Source organism: Neodothiora populina, assembly GCF_041146345.1.
Source record: "Neodothiora populina strain CPC 39397 chromosome Unknown canker_contig_3, whole genome shotgun sequence".
Taxonomy (NCBI): Eukaryota; Fungi; Ascomycota; class Dothideomycetes; order Dothideales; family Dothioraceae; genus Neodothiora; species Neodothiora populina.
In genome coordinates this window covers 335,364-354,619 of record NW_027191417.1, presented here as the reverse complement: position 1 = coordinate 354,619, position 19,256 = coordinate 335,364, and the positions used below count along the sequence as shown (strand labels likewise).

The 19,256-nt window shown below is 51.2% G+C and overlaps 9 protein-coding genes across 10 annotated transcripts; 5 read left to right on the top strand and 4 right to left on the bottom strand.

Annotated features, from left to right (window-relative positions):
• Positions 1–418: 418 nt before the first annotated feature.
• AAFC00_004527 (uncharacterized protein) lies at positions 419–1,753 on the top strand (the record flags this gene model as incomplete). Its single annotated transcript, XM_069344181.1, has 1 exon — positions 419–1,753. The coding sequence occupies one exon, from the start codon at positions 419–421 to the stop codon at positions 1,751–1,753; it is 1,335 nt and encodes a 444-aa protein (XP_069196598.1).
• Positions 1,754–2,448: 695 nt separating this feature from the next.
• AAFC00_004526 (uncharacterized protein) lies at positions 2,449–4,208 on the bottom strand (the record flags this gene model as incomplete). The annotated part of the gene is made up of 6 exons (XM_069348569.1): positions 2,449–2,499; positions 2,547–2,649; positions 2,718–2,929; positions 2,993–3,507; positions 3,561–3,741; positions 3,798–4,208. The coding sequence occupies 6 exons, from the start codon at positions 4,206–4,208 to the stop codon at positions 2,449–2,451; spliced, it is 1,473 nt and encodes a 490-aa protein (XP_069196597.1).
• A 2,429-nt stretch (positions 4,209–6,637) lies between these two features.
• On the top strand, positions 6,638–7,528 carry AAFC00_004525 (uncharacterized protein; the record flags this gene model as incomplete). Its single annotated transcript, XM_069344180.1, has 3 exons — positions 6,638–6,981; positions 7,060–7,316; positions 7,389–7,528. The coding sequence occupies 3 exons, from the start codon at positions 6,638–6,640 to the stop codon at positions 7,526–7,528; spliced, it is 741 nt and encodes a 246-aa protein (XP_069196596.1).
• Positions 7,529–8,021: 493 nt separating this feature from the next.
• On the top strand, positions 8,022–8,738 carry AAFC00_004524 (uncharacterized protein; the record flags this gene model as incomplete). The annotated part of the gene is made up of 3 exons (XM_069344179.1): positions 8,022–8,233; positions 8,321–8,537; positions 8,628–8,738. 3 exons carry the CDS (start codon positions 8,022–8,024, stop codon positions 8,736–8,738), a joined length of 540 nt encoding a protein of 179 aa, XP_069196595.1.
• An 874-nt stretch (positions 8,739–9,612) lies between these two features.
• Positions 9,613–10,237, bottom strand: AAFC00_004523 (uncharacterized protein; the record flags this gene model as incomplete). The annotated part of the gene is made up of 4 exons (XM_069344178.1): positions 9,613–9,753; positions 9,860–9,997; positions 10,060–10,095; positions 10,178–10,237. The coding sequence occupies 4 exons, from the start codon at positions 10,235–10,237 to the stop codon at positions 9,613–9,615; spliced, it is 375 nt and encodes a 124-aa protein (XP_069196594.1).
• A 478-nt stretch (positions 10,238–10,715) lies between these two features.
• On the top strand, positions 10,716–12,439 carry AAFC00_004522 (uncharacterized protein; the record flags this gene model as incomplete). Its single annotated transcript, XM_069344177.1, has 2 exons — positions 10,716–10,982; positions 11,057–12,439. The coding sequence occupies 2 exons, from the start codon at positions 10,716–10,718 to the stop codon at positions 12,437–12,439; spliced, it is 1,650 nt and encodes a 549-aa protein (XP_069196593.1).
• Positions 12,440–12,612: 173 nt separating this feature from the next.
• Positions 12,613–15,660, bottom strand: AAFC00_004521 (uncharacterized protein; the record flags this gene model as incomplete). Its single annotated transcript, XM_069344176.1, has 1 exon — positions 12,613–15,660. One exon carries the CDS (start codon positions 15,658–15,660, stop codon positions 12,613–12,615), a length of 3,048 nt encoding a protein of 1,015 aa, XP_069196592.1.
• A 560-nt stretch (positions 15,661–16,220) lies between these two features.
• Positions 16,221–17,356, bottom strand: AAFC00_004520 (uncharacterized protein; the record flags this gene model as incomplete). Of its 2 annotated transcripts, XM_069344175.1 has the most annotated exons (8): positions 16,221–16,418; positions 16,496–16,680; positions 16,737–16,793; positions 16,844–16,899; positions 16,954–16,981; positions 17,029–17,048; positions 17,110–17,212; positions 17,281–17,356. In XM_069344175.1, 8 exons carry the CDS (start codon positions 17,354–17,356, stop codon positions 16,221–16,223), a joined length of 723 nt encoding a protein of 240 aa, XP_069196590.1. The 2 variants fall into 2 exon arrangements, with proteins under 2 accessions (XP_069196590.1, XP_069196591.1); XM_069347771.1 differs by lacking the exon at positions 17,281–17,356 and having other exon boundaries at positions 16,954–17,048; positions 17,110–17,127.
• A 1,212-nt stretch (positions 17,357–18,568) lies between these two features.
• On the top strand, positions 18,569–19,180 carry AAFC00_004519 (uncharacterized protein; the record flags this gene model as incomplete). Its single annotated transcript, XM_069348175.1, has 1 exon — positions 18,569–19,180. The coding sequence occupies one exon, from the start codon at positions 18,569–18,571 to the stop codon at positions 19,178–19,180; it is 612 nt and encodes a 203-aa protein (XP_069196589.1).
• Between the last annotated feature and the right edge of the window lie 76 nt (positions 19,181–19,256).

Below are 19,256 nucleotides of genomic sequence, written 5' to 3'. Positions count from 1 at the left end.
CCAAAATGGCTGTGGTAGTCCGGCGTTGAAACTGTTATCTCTAGATATACCCAGTATACTCTATCGCAAAGGCTCCAAAGCAAGAATAGATGATCAGCTCTGGTACGACTGCGTAGAGCTCACCAGTATAAGCGGATATATCACAATACAAATGAGGGGAACTTTGCTGCAAAAGGACGTCGTGAAACAAGCGTAAATTATTTTATGCCTTGTTTACCGGATAGAAGTGGATGATGACGTTAGGCTTGGTGAAAGCTGGGCCTGCTTGCATATGCAACTATCACGTCCTAAGACCCCACCACAAAACGATATAACACTACCTCATAAGTAGCCCAACCTGCCAAGCAAGTAAGCTTCCTTTTGACGCAGACACATTCCCTGTAAATACAAGTATCGTCAGACAGACAAGACAACCAAGATGTCAGACCAGACCCGTGCCTCAGCGCTAAACCGTCCATACACGCTGCCCGACCCCACATCCTTCTCCTCATACCAGCGCGAGATCTACTCCGCACTGCGCAACCCCATCTTCTCGACCAAGCCGTCAGAATGGGAGCGTCTGGCCCAAGAGAAACTACCTGCAGGCAATTTCGGGTATGTATACGGCGCAGCAAGCAGCGGTAGAACACATGCATTCAACACGGCGGCGTTCGATCGCTATCGCTTGCGCCCGCGCATGCTGGTCAACGCCACCCAGCGTGACATGAGTGTCGAGATCTTCGGCACACAGTACAAAAGCCCGTTGATGGTTGGTCCCGTGGGCGTGCAGAATATCATGCATGCTGACGCCGAAGAAGCCACTGCGCGCGCGTGTCGAGAGGTGGGCGTGCCGATGGTCTTGTCGACTGCGGCGACCAGGACGATCGAGCAGGTCGCTGAGGCGAGTGGCGATGGCGATCGCTGGTTCCAGCTTTATTGGCCGCGGCCGCAGTATGAAGATGTCACTGCGAGCTTGCTGAATAGAGCCAAGGCGAATGGGTATAAAGTCCTTGTTGTGACTCTCGATACCTTCAATTTGGCCTGGAGACCTACGGATCTGGACCAGTCGTATCTACCATTTCTGTGGGGCAACGGCTGTCAGATCGGTCATTCCGATCCAGTATTCAATCAGCGCTACGAAGAGATGCTAGCGAGCGACAGCAGGACTTCGCTCGAGAAACTCAAAGAAGCATGGGGCTTACTGAAACGGCCTGGGACAGTTCAGGGCGCCGCTAGAGTATTCGTCAATGCTTCCGTGCTGAAGAAGTCTCAAGCGTGGCTCGGTGTTGTCAACTCGGCCACTTATCGCGAATGGCAGCATCTTGAGATCTTGAAGAAGCTCTGGGATGGGCCTATTGTGCTGAAAGGCATCCAGACCGTAGAAGACGCGCATAAAGCTATCGAATTCGGTATGGATGGGATCATCATCTCTAATCACGGTGGCCGTCAACTCGACGGTGCCGTAGCTTCACTCGACGCGCTTGCTGAAATCGCAGCCGACGAGAAAGTCAAGCAGTCGAACCTAACGCTCCTGTTCGATAGTGGTATAAGAACCGGCAGTGATGTACTCAAGGCACTTGCGCTGGGCGCAAAGGCTGTGCTGATTGGCAGACCATATATGTATGGACTTGCTATTGCTGGCCAAAAGGGTGTCGAGCATGTTCTGAAATGTTTGCTGGCGGACACGGACAATATGCTGGGTAATCTAGGAAAGAAGAGTGTCAAGGACCTGAGTCGGGCTGATCTACAGGTCGTGCCTAGCTCTAAGCTATGAATCTCGTGGGCTGACCCTTGAGAATGAGTGTATGATTACTACATGTCTGCGAACTGATTTTGAATGATCTGATTGTGTGCAGAAGTGCCATGTCACGTTTCAGGAAGTGCAGTCACAAAACATGCATTATAAGAACACAATGAGAGAAGACAATATCTTGTCTCTGTCTACATATATCTGCTTGAGCCATGCCCACCCGCATGGTCCAATCCTCACGTGTCCTACACGTGGATTTGCCTCATCCACGGCTGTGGCTTCCTCAGTATATATTTCCGGCCTTCATACGGCTTGAGAGTGAGCTCATTGTGGAGCTCACGCAGACCCAAGCCTGCAGGATACGTACACGCGCAGAGCTCCCACGCTGAGGCATCCCCAGGGAGAGTCCAGGTCACCGATACTGCCATAAAGTTCAGCACGATGAGCAGCGCTTCGTCTTCGCTACGGCGGAAGTAGGCGAAGACTTCCTGGGACTCGGGGTCCACGGGTTCGTACACTCCGTAAAGCTGAGTAGGATCAGTGTCAGTAAAGGTGGAACAGAGCTTCAGCCCGAGAGGAAGAGCATGGAAGAGCAGGCGTACGAGAGTGTTGCTTCCTTTTCGGAAGCCGATCATCTCCTTATAGAAGTTGTAGACCGACTGCGGATCCTCGCACTCGGCCTCTGCGCACCACTCTGCACCATCCTTCATGGCAGGTATTCAGGAAGTCACGTCTGGCTCCGTGAACCCCCTGTGCTCTGTCCTGTCCCACTAAGCCTGTTAGTACATCGAGATCATAGCGGGAGACGCAGACTTACAGGCATGAGTACTCGGCCGGCATCTCTGCCCTTGACCTTGATGGCGTGCTTGGCAGCCTCCAGCCTCTTTCGAGAGGCCTCATCGGTAGCAACATGGTCGATTCTACGACATTGCATCAGGATCTGCCACGCGAGGGGGCACGTGCCACCTGGCCGAACGAGGGGACTCACTTGCGCCAGAAGATCAGCGTCTCGATGTCCCGCATCATGTCTTCTGTGAAGTCTTCCGGGTTCGCCAGCCCCAGCTCCTGACCCTGGTAGATGAGGACTGTGCCTCTCAATGTCAGCATATGCAGAGCCAGGAGCTTCGCTGCATATGGGCGCAGGACGAGGGTGGGATAGGTAAAACGCGAGATTGCCCGTGGTTGGTCGTGGTTCTCCATCTGGTGTGCCCATTGTCAGTGCATCTCGCGATTTATCAAAAGGAATGAGTTCGCGTGACATACCCACACAGTATTCCAGGCACCGATCTTTGTTGTCGTATGCTGCCATTTGGTAGTGACGTCCTTGAGCTCTCTCAGCTGCCAATCTCGTAGCAGCCACTTATCTCCATCGATGCAATCCAGTTCCACATGGTTGAATTGGATGATCAGGTCGATTTCAGGCTTTCCGTTCGAAGGCGCGAGATAGTCAACGGCTTGCTGCGTAGTTATGCCACAGGACATCTCCCCTAGAACTACGCACTTGTAGTGGGTAAAGACCTTTTCGTACATTTCTTGCAGGTATAAGTGTATGTTCGGACCGTTTGCGAAGAAGTCGTTCGCTTTTTGTTCGTGGCGGCTAGGATTGAGTATAGGAGCATCAGGTAAACCAGGCACTTTGCTAACGAGATTGATTGCATCCAGGCGGAATCCATCAATGCCTTTGTCGAGCCAGAATCTGAGGACTTCGAAGACCTCCTCACGTAATGCTGCGCAATCCCAATTGAAGTCTGCCTGCACGTTGCCGAATATATGTAGGTCTTCAAGACAATAAGTATTAGATTGGCTTTTTTCTCAAGAGAAATTGACTTACAGTATTTCTTTGCGACTTCATCGTATTCCCACATTGAGCCCTCAAATACACTCTCCCAGTTATTTGGAGACATTTCATTGCCATCTGGGTCCACTTTGCCGTCGCGCGAGATATAGTAGTTTCTCTTTGATTGGTCCCCAACGTCGGACTGCGCTTCCCTTGAAGCCTTGAACCACGCGTGCTGAAAATCGTGTCAGATGTAGTGGTGACTATAGGCTCAGGTCAGCCAAGACTCACCTCGGTAGAAGTGTGATTGAGCGCAATATCCATAAGTATCTTCATGTCGCGCTCATGTGCCATCTGGATAAGTGTTTCAAGGTCATTAATAGTGCCCGACTTGGGTCCAATACTTCGATAATCTGACATATCGTATCCCATGTCGTAGAAGGGAGAGTCGCACACAGGAGATAGCCAGATGGTGTTGATGCCAAGATCATGTAGGTAGTCCAGATTCTGTATGACACCGCGTATGTCGCCATAGCCATCTTTGTTGGTGTCCTTAAAGCTTGGGACGTAGATCTGGTAGATGACGGCTTCTTTCCACCAACGATTATCCTCTCTGATGCGGGCTTGATATCTAGAAGCAGAGTATTGTACCGGGCTAGCTGCAATTGCAGGAAGGGGGGCGCCAGTAAGTGAGGAAGACATGCTTTTAGTGAACTTCTGATGAATGGTTCTTCAGCTCGTGTACATTGCTCTGGTAGGCCGAGTGTGCTGAGTGATGCAGTTATCCAAGCGGAGAAGATTTGTTCAGTATGCAAGTATGTTTCTTGGTGGAAGGGCTGAAGTGAGCACTCCGCAGCGACGGCGGACTTTATGTCGTTCTTGTAGGTAATCAAGGAATTATCAGTGAGTTCTCGGAGATATGTCGCTGCCCAATGGTTCGTTTGCTGTCGCAGGTGTCTTGAACTAGGCGTGAAAAGCAAGGACTAGTGGCGTTGTCACAAAGCGACCTTGAGCTGGAGGACTAGCTGAAGTGAGGTCGAATTATCATATGATGGCATGATTCAGAAGCTTGTCGCTCATGATGATAGCCTGGTCCCTAGGCTAAGGTGACGTGCGAATGATGTCTGCAGGCAGTGTTAGCTCATTGAAAATGTCCAGCAGTTTTCGCCATGAACATCGCTTTGTATCTCAACATATTGTCCTACGTCAAAATTGTCTAGAGATTTATCAAAGGTGTCACGACTGCTCTATCTTCCTAGTTGTATAATGGGTACCTTGCTTTGTGACAAGGTACGGACAGGGTGACGCAGTCGCGTTGTACTGAGCTCGTAAACCTGACCTCTAATCCCGGCAGGATCATTTTGTATCTTTGCCGAGTGGCGTAGCAGTATCAATGTACCTGCTACTGCTTCTCCACACACCTTTGACGCAAAACAAGTAGTAGTAGTTCTACGATCAATGGTCGCGTCGTAACAAGCGTCACAATGTGACGCGCAGTAGTGGATGTAAACAAGCGCGTAAGACCAAACAGAAGAGTAAGGATGTGTAACGGCACGAGCGCGTTGTCGATGTTGAACAGACTCATGTACTTACTTTGGAGCGAGTAGAACGAAAGTAGTACTGCAGAATTGGAAATCCGCGAAGCAATACTTGATCGTAGCAGTCAATGTTTGTGATGTAGAATTGAAAGAAGTCTATAGAAGTGAAGTACAAGAGAGGTGATATGATTGTCTTAGTAGTCCGTGCATCGTGTGGTGTTTGTCTGCTTCTACTTATAGACAGGGTGCTCATGGACGTAGAAGTGTTTTCGTGAGTAGGAAGGAGATATAATGGAAATAAGCCTGTGTACAACCAGCTGTGTTACACGCGGCTGTTGATTGCATGAGTAGACTAGGTGACCAGGTACAGTGTAACGTGTTTATTTGAATGTACTGCATCATATGACTGTACCTGGAACATGGCCACATTGAGAACGTGGCATTGTAGATGGCAGGTGTGACATTCGCATTCTGCCAGCAGCATTGAAGGTAGAGGTACGCTACCATGACGGCATCCGGTACACCCTGGCGTAATGCTCTAGTGCCTACTGTTCTTGTAGGCGACGATGACGAGCGCAGGATGAGTTCTGACACGGAATTTGAAGGACTCGACGAATGTGATGACGACACACTTACGTTCAGCGAGAGTCGAGCAGCTATCAACATCAAGTGACTGTATCGCAATATACACCACTGGCGGCAGCGAGGTAGTTGGAGGCGTACTCGGCCCTGCAACACCCATCGGCCTGATCCTGATGCATCCGTCTCGGGCATGTGTTCCAATGGCGTGGGAAAATGTCCTTGAAGCAAGCCTTCGATCCAAATGAGCCGGAAGTAGCTAAGACTCGGTAATGACTGGCTGGTGTCATCAGAGTCCTGTTTCTTTTTTTCAATTGCAGAATTATTTGAACATATGATTGGCCGTAGGAGATGTGGCAGGAGCTCACAGAAGAAAAGACATGTGTCAACCATGGAATATCGAATCGAGTGGTGGCTGCCACCACTTTTTACAATCCAGAAAATACCAGCGACCGACGCTACGTCGAGTCTCTGGTTACATCTTGTTGCGTCCTTGGACGGATAGATAGATAGATCAACAAGGTAGGTCCAGAGGTCCATATATGAGTGTGCGATTAGCCAAAAGTGGTGTAGATATGCAACACAACACGCCTGATCGCCATCTTCTGATACTCCAAGTTAATTCATCAGGCTCAGTCGAGCATTACTATCATCGTCGCGCAATTTTGCAGCATCAAGTGGTCGCTTGATGAGCACATCTTTGTTTTCCGTATGCAGACCGAAAGCTGATAACAAGGCATCATGGTGGAGTAATTCGACGTCCAGCGGCGAACGAATGCGACCCGACCAAAATTCGCGGAAATGAACGGCTTCTCAGGAGCAGCGCAGCGCGCCAATAGCGGTGAAGCACAGCGAACAGAATTTCCCAATTTCTCGGCAGTGTTGTCTCAGGTTTCGAAGATGGGCAAAGGAAAGCGTGAGGCGCGGTGATTCAATCTCCAACATTCCCCTATACCTTTTCCCTTCTCTACTTCTCTTGTCCGTGACCTGAGCTTTAGTACATGCACAACAATTATGTCAGACACGGCGGCCGCACAGTCGGCGCAGGCTCCAGCTTCAACGCAACAACCTTCGATCCCTGAGTGGGACCAGAATGCGGCGGTGGCTGCGGCTGCCTCGGCCGCCAAGACCGAGCCTGATGGGTATGCGACTGGTGGTGGACATGCGCTGGTCGCGAAACAGAGCATCAGGAACAGATTCGATGCGCTGCTGCCACCGCATCGGACATATCTAGGACTGCGACGTCGGTGGTTCTTGGTCGCGGTACTTGGTGTTTTCCTTGCGATCATTGCACTTGTCATTGGATTGGCTGTTGGCTTGACGCAACATAATGGAGGTGGATCTTCGGGGGGTGGAGGGTACGTGCATACATGTTCTCACGATCATAGCTACTGTCCACAGCACCCGTGATATTGAAGATACTGATATTGTACCAGTAAAAACCTCCCCTTGCCATCAAATAAGCAACAATTCACTGGGGACTTGACATACTACGACACCGGACTCGGATCTTGCGGCATTACTTCATCCGACAAAGACAACATCGTAGCAGTATCGCACATCATCTTCGATGCAGCATCGACAGGCTCGAATCCAAATGCAAACCCCCTTTGTGGACTCATGATTCGCGCAAAGAGGTACGACGAGGAAGTTGGAGCTGATCGAAGTGTCGACTTGAAGGTTGTCGATCGCTGTGAGTACTCACCACGATCTTTCTGTACACATTCTGCGCGTGATCACAAGCTGACTATGCTTCTCCTCGTAGGTGTTGGATGCAAAAGTACAGATCTTGATGTCAGTCCCGGCGCATTCGAGCAAATGGCACCAATAGCAAGCGGCAGAGTGGATGTGACTTGGGCTTGGTTAGACACAGCGCCGACAGCAGCTGTGGCCGCATCAGGATGAATGGGTGGCTGGTTTTGTTCTCATTTTCTTGATACCCGTGTATGGTTGTATGTCGTCTATACTGAGTCCGAATGATGCATGAATACCTGAGAACGTTCGATATGAAAATCTGTATATTATAGATTGAGATGAGCGATATCTCTTGTTATCAAGGGCCCAATCTGTCACCCGCATACACTTTGTGTTAGCGTCGGGGAATTTAGTGGAGTAGAGAACGATAAACGGGTCACACTGGGTCACAAGCGCCACGTGCAGGATGCACCTCGACTGCCAAGGAAACGACGACATCATTGGCAATGGCGGTATACTGCAGGCAGGCGCAGGCAGGCGTAGCCATACCACATCACACCCAGACCTAGAATCTCTCGAACCCCATCGCACCAGCCACCTTGATCTACCTCTTCATCAACTCTTTGAATTTCAGTCACTGAACCCACATTTCCATTTTCACGTTCGTCTTTCGTTGAAGCAGATACACAAACACCCAGTCGAAATGAGATTCTCAGTCCTCGGAGCAGCCGCTCTGCTCACGACCGCCGCCAGCGCTCGCTCATTGTCGTTCATGGGCGCCGAGTCCTCCAGCCAACACACTCTCGAAGACGTCTTCCCCGTGCCTGGCGACAACCCTCTCCAATACTGTGCAAAGCCCGTCGACGAGATCCTCGAGATCACGAGTGTGGATCTGTCTCCCAACCCTCCCTCAGCGTAAGCTTTTTTTCGTCAAAACAGAGATCGAGAGCCTCGGTGTTTGTGGCAAGAATTGGAGGAACCATGAACTGACGGCTATGGCAGCGGCACAACTCTCACGATCAAAGCAAGCGGAACTTTCACAAAGGACGTCGAGGAGGGCGCCAAGGTGCACCTGCAAGTCAAGTATGGTCTGATCCGCATCATCAACCAAGAGGCCGATCTGTGCGAGAACATCAAGGAGGTTGACCTCGAGTGTCCCCTCAAGAAGGGCCCTATGACTCTGACCAAGGATGTCGAGCTGCCCAAGGAGATTCCTCCCGTAAGTTTTGTTTTGTCATACTCTTGCCATTCAGAAGACATGGAGACATGGATTGTCCTACACAGAACACAATACTAATGACGACAACAGGGCAAGTACACTGTCCTCGCAGACGTCTACACCAAGGACCAGGAGAAGATCACCTGTCTCACCGCGACCGTCATCTTCAAGCGCGGCGGCCAGGTCGAGATTGTCAACTAAATGCGACAATTGACAGACGAAACAGACTGGACGCAGAATGGGGATTTTCTCGTTGGCAATTCATGTGCTTGAAGGAAGCAAGCGAGCGGACAGGTGGGGGCCAGCTCAGAGGACGTTTCCATGAACACTGATCAGCTAAGAGGATTCGTTCGCTGGTATAATGATAAGCGTACAAATTTTGTATTTTATAATATCTTGCATGCGACGATGATGACGGGGGATGGGGAAGGTGAGACAGATATTAGTATATTGATGCGAGATGAGATGAGCAAGACGTTATATATTGCGAGTCATCAGGAGATGCAAGGAGAGGGCACTACTTTGCATATATACCGCACAATGAATTGTCCCTTTTTGCTGGTCTACGTTTCTTGGTTGGCTGATCTTCGTCGGCGTATGTAAAGGTGTCCTCGCGCTTGACGGTGTTCGCGCATGCAGAGGAAGATGAAAGGCGTCGCTATTGTTCGAAAAGTGCTTTCATTTGCTTGTGGGTATAATTCTCGCCTGTTCAGAGCTCTGCGCGCCTTCTTGGTCCCCCGTACACATAATGCGCTCACACGGCCACGGAGTCCTCGACTTTGCATTCGTCTTGTGTCAGTGTTTCGTCATGCATGCGACCATTCTCTGTCGCTTCTGACCATCTTCAGAGCTGTCTCTCGCCTCTTCTTCTCCCTGGTCTTTTCCAATTGTCTCAGTCGAGGGACATGGCCAGTCAACTATCTCCGAGGCTGCCTCTTGTCTTCTTCGTCCCACTTCGCGCCACCGGCGTCACTTATACACCAACCTCCCTCACTGGCCCGTCTCTTTGCTACCTTCCCTTATCCAATAATATGCAGAACACGTCCCTCTTCCGATAATGGTAAACAATGTGCTATTACTCCCCAAAGATCTTCTGGACGCGCTTCATGACGCTGTCCTTTTCCGGGTCGTAAGGGTGGTCTTTGCTGGGGATCTCGAGCAGGGACGGGAAGGCTTCGTTGTATTTGTCTACTCGGCCTCGGATCTTTTCTGCGATCTGTTTGCAGATGCTATCAGTATATCGTCCTTGCTCTTCATGTGTGGTGAGGGTGGTGTATTGTTGGAGATGTCGGGTGCAGAGAGAGGAAGAGAAAGAGACGCACATGTTGGTTTATGAGCAAGATGCCAATGTCCTTTCTCTTGCTTGTGAATAGTTCGAATGCGGCTTCGATGGTTGGCGTTTCCGTCTTTTGGTCTACCACGAGGTAGTTCTTTTGGCTGTCTGGGGGGTCGGTGACGTGCTGTTTTCTTGTCAGTTCCTGAACATAACCCTGTAGACCAAGTGGCGGATTGCGAGACTCACGCCGACGCCGGCGAGCAAGATGCCGGTCACTGTATCCTGTCAGACTGACTGTCAGTTATCGAGGCATATGCATTGATCGTGGTCACAGAAGGAGGAGCTGGAGTTGGTGCAATTATACCTCGTCACCAATGACAGCGATGAATTGTCTGTCTTTATACGAGGACTGAGGAAGAGCCATCTTGTGTGTCTCGACAGATAGAAAGATACAGTAAATGACTGGTATATAAACGGTAGATATCTTCGATATATCTTCGCTATGGCTGCACCTGGCGGCAGCTGTTGAGGTCGCGGGCGAGTCGCTCCTGCTGCTGCTGCTGCTTACTGCGGGGAATCATCGGCAGTCGGACTTGGAGAAGTGCGTCATCCCGCATGGGGAGAGCTATCTGTGTATGAAGATGAATTCCACAAAGGGCAATTAAGGTATCTTCGTTGTGGTAACAGAGTAAACACAACTTCCACCTCTTGGTAGGTATCCAACGAGTCAATCCCAGCAGGGAAAGGGAACGGTTGGCTTTTTCTTGGTCGTCGCGGCATGTAGAAGAGAAGCAAGCAGGGGGCGTGGAAGGTGATACTCTGGGAATCGTCCATTTCAATCGTGGACTGAAGAAAAGATATCTCGTTTCTTGCAATAAAACACGCACACATACTAAAACATCATGCCGCCACTCATCAGACGACAGCCCTTCTCGGAGCGCATCAAAGCACTGCTGAATCCGTACGACTTTCTGCTGTGGCTGGCCGAGGAGTTGCACGAGTCTGCCATCGATGATCAACTCAGAGACTGGACCATCCCGATCGGGGTCGCCGCCAACTTCATCTTTATGATTGCGAGAGCCAATGCTGGCACTGGAGACGGGGGCAGGAGCGACGATGTGTTTGGTGACTTTGATGGACGCGGTGGAAGTGGATGGTTTGCTTTCTTTGTGAGCTTTTTTTCTAATTCTCCTGAAGTTGTGAGACAAAAAATAGAGAGGGGATACTTATACTCTATGTCCAGGCAAGCCTCACAGCCAATTCACTTGCATTGTTGTCAATCCTCAATGCCGTCTACTTGTTCACGAGAACCCGGAAATACCGCCTGTTCGAATCCAATGTCGAAGTGCCACCGAGTACACCGTCAGCGAGGCGAGTCAAGGTGGATTCGTCGCCAATGTCCAACTCGCCTCTGGCCTACTTTTCTGCCAAACTCGCCGCCACCAGCGCAGCAGCACGCGCTCGTCCCGACGAGAAGACTGACGTCTGGGAACTGTCCATCTGGGACCCGAAACCTCTTCATCTGTCTCTCTTCGCCCTCTTCTCTCCGGGACATGTTTTGGTCTACTGGATCTTCCTGCCCACGACTTCATCTGATCCGCGTCCATCGGTGACAGTAGTGACCACCATCGTCCTCGCTGCCGTCCTTTCGGCCCAACTGCTGGTCTTCCAGAAATTCTTCGAACAGAAAGCAACAGACGACAGGCTTCTCCACAAGGAGGTCCTCAACGAATACGACACCAAATTCGTGCATCCAGCCCTGAACAAACCCGTGCGGGACGTCGGCACCCAGAGCCGCGAGAGCGCGATAAACCCAGGCGTAAGAAGCAGAGAAGTCGAAGTCTACACGCCCACCACCATCATCAACCGCGGATGGAAGATCAACCCGAATCCAAGCTATGCCGCCCACTTGGGCGACAACGTCGACACTCAGCGACTATACGCCGAGACGCCCGGCCGCCAGCTGACCAGAACGCCAGGACCGCTGATCAGTCCGACACCACTGACGAAAAGCCGCACCACATCTTCACTAGGCGGAACAGGTGCTATGGGACTAAACAACAACACGACCTTCTCCGCCATGATGCGAGACGCAGGCGCAGGTCCAGACACCACCTTCTCGCCACCAAAACTCCTTCCACGCTTCGCACCTTCTCGGGCAGGGGGACGTCCAGCGCCGGATTTCCATCCCATGGCGCCACCAGGCAGCGCAGCGGCAAGAGCAGGAGCAGTCGGCGATAGATCAACCTCAGCATATCCGAGAACCAGCGACGGCGGTTCTCTAGGCGTCTACTCGCATGCTGCCAGTCCCGTCCGTAAATCAACCACGACCGACTTCTTCCCGTCTTCAAGAACCTCGCAACATCGGAGTACGCGGGATTCGCACGGCGACGCTGGACGTGATAGAGACGCCAGAGGAGGAAGTCCACTGAAAAGAGTCAGCACGCCTGGCGGAGGACTATTCGGGGCCGGCAGGACAGGGGACAGAGTAGCTGATCGAGCTGCTCGAGCAGGAGATGGTACCGGAAGAAGTAGTGGTGGCGATGGGAACGGCGAGAAGAGTGATATTGGATTAAGAGCTAGACTCGAGGGGTTGAGAGGAGGGAGGGAGAATAGACCTTATTGAGTTCTTTCTCTTTCTTGTCTCTCTTGACTGTTCTTTAGGTACTGTAACAGAACCATGAAACAGTCCGCTTTTCAATCTCTCCTTGTCCAAGAGGACGACAACCCAGAGAAGAGCCACCGGTCCCTTTCTCATTCCTCTCCTACATCGACACTACGCCAACGGAAGCCAAACCCTCAAATCTCCCTACACCACCTCCCCATCGCCCCACCCATGCCCTCCAGTCTACCCCCGAGCTCCGCAATCTCCTCAAGCAACACGTCGACTCTGAAAAGCGCCGAATCCTTGCTCATACCCCCGACGCCTCCCCCAGCCCCTGCACCAGCACCACCTCCAGCTTTACCAGCGTTAGTCTTGGTACTAGCAGAGAGCGAAGACGTCAACGACGCGTTCTCGGCGACTATGAAGCCTGTCGACACGAGGCCTTCCCATGCGTTTCGCGCCGTCGGCTTGCTGTAGACTCTATTGATGCCTCCTCCGCCTCCGCCTCGGCCTCCCGTCCCCATTCCTCCTGCTGCTGGATTATTGCTGGTCTTGCTGGCGAAGGGCGAAGCACCAGCCGCAGACAGCGAAGCCGAGCCGGCGGAAATGCGCGCGCGCGAGGCCAGCGTCTTGTATTCTTCGTAGCTCAGCGCGAACGACACGACGTCTGTGCTGTGGATTATGGAGAGGCGGGCGGCGCCGATGAGGAGCGATAGTTGCAGCGTTGAGAGAGAGGTTAGGAGGGGTAATTTCGTGTCTGGTTCTTGTAGCTGGGGGTGGGTTGGGGAGAGGGAGAGGATTAGGGTTTGGAGGAGGGTTGGGCAGGCGTGTAGATGCGGGTTGGGTGGGCTGGGGAAAGAGCGGAGAGGAAGAAGGGTGGATAGGGGGACTAGAAGTGAGGACTTGAATGCTGGTAGGGACTTGGTCGTGTAGTATATCGATCGCAGATGATGATGCATTTCTTCGGTCGAGAAGAGATCGCTCATCAGGGCCGTCCAGGCTGAGATTGCGTTGGCGGATATGGCGACGTCTGTGTTGTTTTGCCTTGCTCCTTCGAGTGAGACACACGTCTGGCACATTGTCTTGAACAAGTCAAAGTTCTTGGCTAGTCCCAGATGAACGAATCGATGTGAGAATCGGCTCTTGACTCTTTTCTCCAGCTGCTCCGCCACGTCGAATCTTGTCGTCAATCCCAACACCAGGATAGGTGCCTTGCGGCTCTGGGCTATGTCGAAGAGATTGTAAAGAAGCGTCTGTCGAGGATGGGTAGTGAACAGGTCAAACTCGTCAATCACGAAAATCACACTTTTGCTCTTGACATGTTCTCCGTTCAGTCCTTCTGACATTTCTTGTCCAAACTCTGATGGGTGTGAAAGCAGAGCCAGTAGTGTTGTGAGAGCGTCTGCGTAACTTTTCCCTGCTGACGCTTCAAAGTCGTCGCTTTGCATCTCTCGACCTAGCTGGCGCCAGATCTCACGCAGGGCGATCTTATCATCCGTGTGAATGAAGCCGTCGAGTCGCACGACGTGAAAGGCGTCCGCCTGCTTCTGCGCTTGATCTCTGAGAATCGACTCGACCGCTGCCGATTTGCCGCTTCCTCGAGCACCAATCACAAGAAGTGAGTTTGATTCTCCTGCGGAAATGGTCTGGTCTACCAGATTTGAGATTTGATTGATCTCGGAGTCTAGTCCAATCAAAGAATTGGGTCGTCGGCCGGTGACCTGTTCAAGGACTGTGTATTGGAGCGCTTCCAGGTCATCGTGCGCTATGGATAGGTCTGCGGATGAAAGTGCCTGAAGAGGCTTTGCCACTGGCTGTAGCAGTGTTTTGACAGGACTTTTCGCGGGCGTCGCCGGCTGCGAAGGCAGCCTCGGAGGGGGAGGCTCACTCGGAAGATCGAGAATCATCGGGCTTAGCTCGCGGGCTTGTGGCGGCGTCTCCTTGTCTGTCACCGGCCGATGCTCGTCATTGGCTGTAAAGGATAGCGGAGTGGCTTCATCTTCGGATTCGTCCAGTACATCCACGGCCCTCTGGATTGCGACAACAGGCTTAGGCTTGGGTGGTCTGCCAGCCTTCCTCTTAGGCACCACGGTAGCAGTAGCGCCTGTGGTAGCTCCTCGCCTGAAGACGCACTCGACACAGAACCATTCGGAATCCTCATCCTTGATAAGCCTGTTCGCAATTGGCGGATTGTGGCATTTCTGGTGATATGCATTCTCACAGCCGTCGCAAACCACCATCATATTAGTCTTCGGACTCGTGAGCTTTCCACAAATCTTGCAAGCAGTGTCCTCCGGCACTTCCTCCTCCAGTGCTGGAGCAACTTCCGCAACGGCTTGTTTGGCCGCAGATTTGGGTGTAGCCGCAGACACTTTGATTGTTTTGGCCGATTCCTCTCCCTTCTTCTTCACATTCGTCGATTTGGGAGTAGCAGTCCGTTTGACGGCGCTATCTCCATTGGCTTTTGGGGTTGCTGTTCTACCCTTCGCCGGCGTTCCTTCCCCTCTCACGCTTCCAGCCTTACTTTTCGCCTGTAACATTTCCGCAGCTTTAGCCTTGGCTGCCATACGTCTAATGGCCTTTTCATATTGTTCTTCCTCGAATTTCGTTCTTTCGTTTTCCTTCCTCTCTTCCTCTTCTTGTTGTAGGACTTTGGCGGTCGCTTTCCGCGGTCGAGTGCTGCTTCTTGGCGTTCCTTCCCTACTGGCTTCATCTTCCTCTTCCTCTTCTGCTGCTTCTTCTTGCTCCTGCTGTGTTGCTTCCTCTGCGCCACCGACTGCTTGTGCACTTGCACCCGAGGCAGCCAATTGGTCTGCTTTGGCCTTTTTGGCTTTCTCCTCTGCGGCAACCCGTGCATTCAATCTTGCGCGCAATGAATTCAAGCCATGCGCAGCAGCCTGATTACTGATTGCTCTCCTCTCGCTAGCATCTAGCCTTGACTTTGCACGTGTAGAGCTTGTTCGCGTGACAGTAGGTGTGCCATTGGCGCCTTCAAAATCATCATAGACATGCATTTCGTCATTGCCTGTCGATTTGCGTGCAGAAATGGTGGTATTAGAGGGTCGAGGCGCGGTTGCACTCGTCGCCTTCACCTGCAATGGTGTTCCATTGACTTTTGCCGCCGAAGAAGCATTTGCTCGCCGCGCTGAGAGTCTGCCGGTGCCATTGGTGGGTGTTGATGTGGCTTCTGGTGTTGAAGTTGCGTCGACTTTGCGCCGCTTCGCAGAGCGTGGCGATTCCATGACGGAGGCACACTAGAGTCGGACCGTATTACAGGATTCTATAATCCAGATGCGTACATGACTGCAATTATTCTCAACTTTTGGTCCATGTCAAGATCGTTGATCGTTCCTATGTTTAGTTGTACAGCTTTGTCTTGTCAACATTCAGGGAGACCCCCGGGTTTCATTATCTCCGTACAGCTTTCGGGGTCGGAGTCGGCCCGAGATGGTGCGCTTCTTCTATCGAGTCCACAGCAGATCTATTTAGGTAGGTACTGTATACTATAGATAATTAGGTCCCGATTTGTATCAAATGTCAACCTCATCCGATGGCCATCTTTACATGGCATTGCCATGATACACAGACCACCCTTCTTGGTGCACAGTCTACTCCAATGGCGGATCAAGTGGCTAGGACTGAAAAGCACAGAATCTTCCAATCTGATGTGATTATGCGCTTGGCTTTCTTCTATGTACAGTCGTGCCTTCCATGGGTATAGTCTTCACCTTCTTATCCCTGTATCCGTCATCCTCCTTACCGGGAGCCAAATCATGTTATACCAGAGTAATTGCTCCATTCACTACACCCCAAACGCAAAGAATGCGGCAACAGTCATGATGAAGACCACGAGTGCTGATGGTAGGTGAGCCGACGTGGTCGCGCCCGACAGACTTGCCGTCGTGAACACAAGAGCAAAGTCCATGTCCGATGAGTTGAAGCAATTTGTCTCGTTGACCATCGGCACATCTGCTGGGTCGGCAAGCGTTACGTCCGCGCACTGGGGTCCTTGTTAGCATATCCGAAAAGTTGCATCATTCGTTTTCATCACAAAACGAAGAGCAATGGCTGACTGACGTTGTAAATGGCTGCGCCATGCTGCGCTGTCTCAATGACTTGTATCGTGACGTTGTCGCCAATGTTGAATGTGACGTTCGTCGGTAACGGAACCTGTGGGAGGCAAATGGTTCCATTATAAGCCTCGTTATCGGGGCCTACTATCTCGAAGGGCGGCACAACAGGATGAGACATATTCGGAGGTCCTGTGAAAGTGTCAGTCTGTGCCTATGTATGTAGTAAGGCCGGCGTGACAGCATACCAACTCCTCCAGGAGGATCGATTCCAATGTTGACATAGATCAGAGCTTTTGAATGACCTTTGTTGCATCAGTGAATGTGTGACCCTTGCTTTTGGTAGTTCTCATACCTTGGAACCAGCCTGGTTGGAAAGCCACAGCTCCACCAGATACAGGCCAGAGACTCCTTGAATACAGTCAGACTAAACTCGAATGGAAAGATGAGCACGATATGAGATACCTATTCGTTGACTGTGGCATGCCACCGCCTACGATGATTAGCGCCAGTAAGATATGCACATGACAAAAGACGAACATGGATATATCCACTGTTGACTAAAGAGAGAGTCAGCGAATTGATTCGGTATATCGCAAAACAAAGTCGATGTAAGCCCACCCGTATGGAAAAGTCCATTGGCCATTCTCTACTCCAACGCCAATCTGATTGGGGTCATATTCAGGAAGAGTGCCGTTTGTCTTGAGGTTGTCACCTCGCCACCCTGGATATGTGATGACTGTTTTACTTTTCAACTTTGGACTTCTATGTGAAAGAGTCGAGTGCCATTACCTGTGTGCGCTGATGCTCGACGACATGACCAAATAATTACCGCTGCCACAAAGTTAAAAGCAAATATGTTGAACATTCTGGCAGCCTCCAGCGCAAAAATTCAATGTCAATAATGGAAATGCTACAATCGCAGAAATCAAAAATCCAGGAGGTACCAAGAGAAGACATCATTTTGTAACTTAACTCCAAGACTATACGCGCCGTGTGACGGCGCTGCAGCATTCAAGCTGGTCAGAACTATAGTTTGCAGCAGTAGCTAGCCAGTCATGTTGCAATTGACGACAACTCAAGGGACATAGATCCATTATTCGATCGAAAGCAAATAGATTTGCTCGTTTAAGCGCCCGGCACTCCCTGCATCAGACAAGACGAGTGACTTGAGTAATATCGCGGACGCATCATGGAGTCTTGCTGCCAAGACTCCAAGCTTTACCAACCGAGCCCGGGACTCTGGACCGACCCACTACTCAATTGTCTCCGAGCGGCAATGTGATACCAATGATTGAACGATAGAGCAAGTTATCTGCATAGTCAGGTGTCGACTCTTCATGAACTGTGTGAAACCATATATGGGGGCTGCCGGGGAACCAGTCTGTGGGTATAAGAAAACAAAGGGTTCGCATGTTCAATTAAGCTTGGATGAATCGTTAGTGGTGGAGAGTTTCTTGTGGAGGAAACAGTGGGCCCTTGGGGAACCATTTGTACATCAAGATCAGCAAACCATGGTGCTCAGACTGACACACACATGCAGGGTGCGTGACCGGTAGGCTCGATAAGCAATGGAATATACACTTGCCGTACAGATCCACTTGGCAGGCTCCCAAGATCGATGGCGCAATGTGGACGGGAAATCGCATTCCTACTACGTGTTGGCACCTTCTTGGGACGTCGTATGATATCTTTCGCGCAAGCGCAGGCGCCAACATACCAGGGTAGAAGTCATTGGCCAGGTCAGCAACATAGTTATATACGACTAATTTCTGACGATTACTCCGTTGGGGGCGGCGGGTAGGTACATAAACACAATTGAACACCGGTCGTAAACGCCTGGGAATAGAACGCATGGGCAGTTGTCAGTGTCAGAGGCAAAGCGTATCTAAGGTATCGTTCCGCTGTATCGAATGCAACTATATGAGCACTTTCGTCTTGTCACTTAGCCAAGGTCTATTCACTGGTACCTTTCTTGGATGATTCTTGAAGCACAGAAATACCCGCCGTCGAATTGGTAGGCGTCCTATTATAAGCCTTCTATTCCTTGCTGCACGACGCAAGCCAAGGCCTGAAACACATGGATCGCCACATTGTCTACACACGGGATGTGACTCTTCCCAGTGACATTAGATACGACAGGACGCCCCCTTGGGAGATCCCAGTCTCAGCAAAGGTTCCTTATGAGCCACAGATCCCAAATAAACAAGGGCTGTCCCCATCAATGGTGCAACGGTCTCGAGAAGGCTCAGTCTCACGGTCCAAAAGGAGTGCAAGCTCACCACCTTACACCAAGACCTTTGGTCGTGAGGGAGGGCCGCCTGCAAATACAACTATGGGACCGACCGGGACAGCGGGTAGTGCCTCAAGGTCTAATACTGCACCAGTGGATTTGTCCAGTATGCCAACTCATAAAGAGTTGCACCTTCTACCTTCTCGTCTTGAAAATCTGCGCAAGCTAGATACCGAGATCCGACACGCGACGGGCCGTTCCTCGTCTGTCCCCTCGCCTACGAATCGCCATGATCGATCTCAGAGTAGGCCGCGACGCAAGACAGACAAGATGAAGGCTCAGGACTCTGTACCGTGGAGCCGTCGTCTCAAGGACGCTGTCAAAGATCTTTTTAAAAAGGATCCAATCGACGACAATCAATACGAGGAAATCGAAGACCGCCATTGGACGGATTATTAGCGCGAACAGACATCACTCTCGTTCTACCTACCAGGTCGCTTGATAATCGGTTCCACCTCCAGGTCCGTCTCAATCA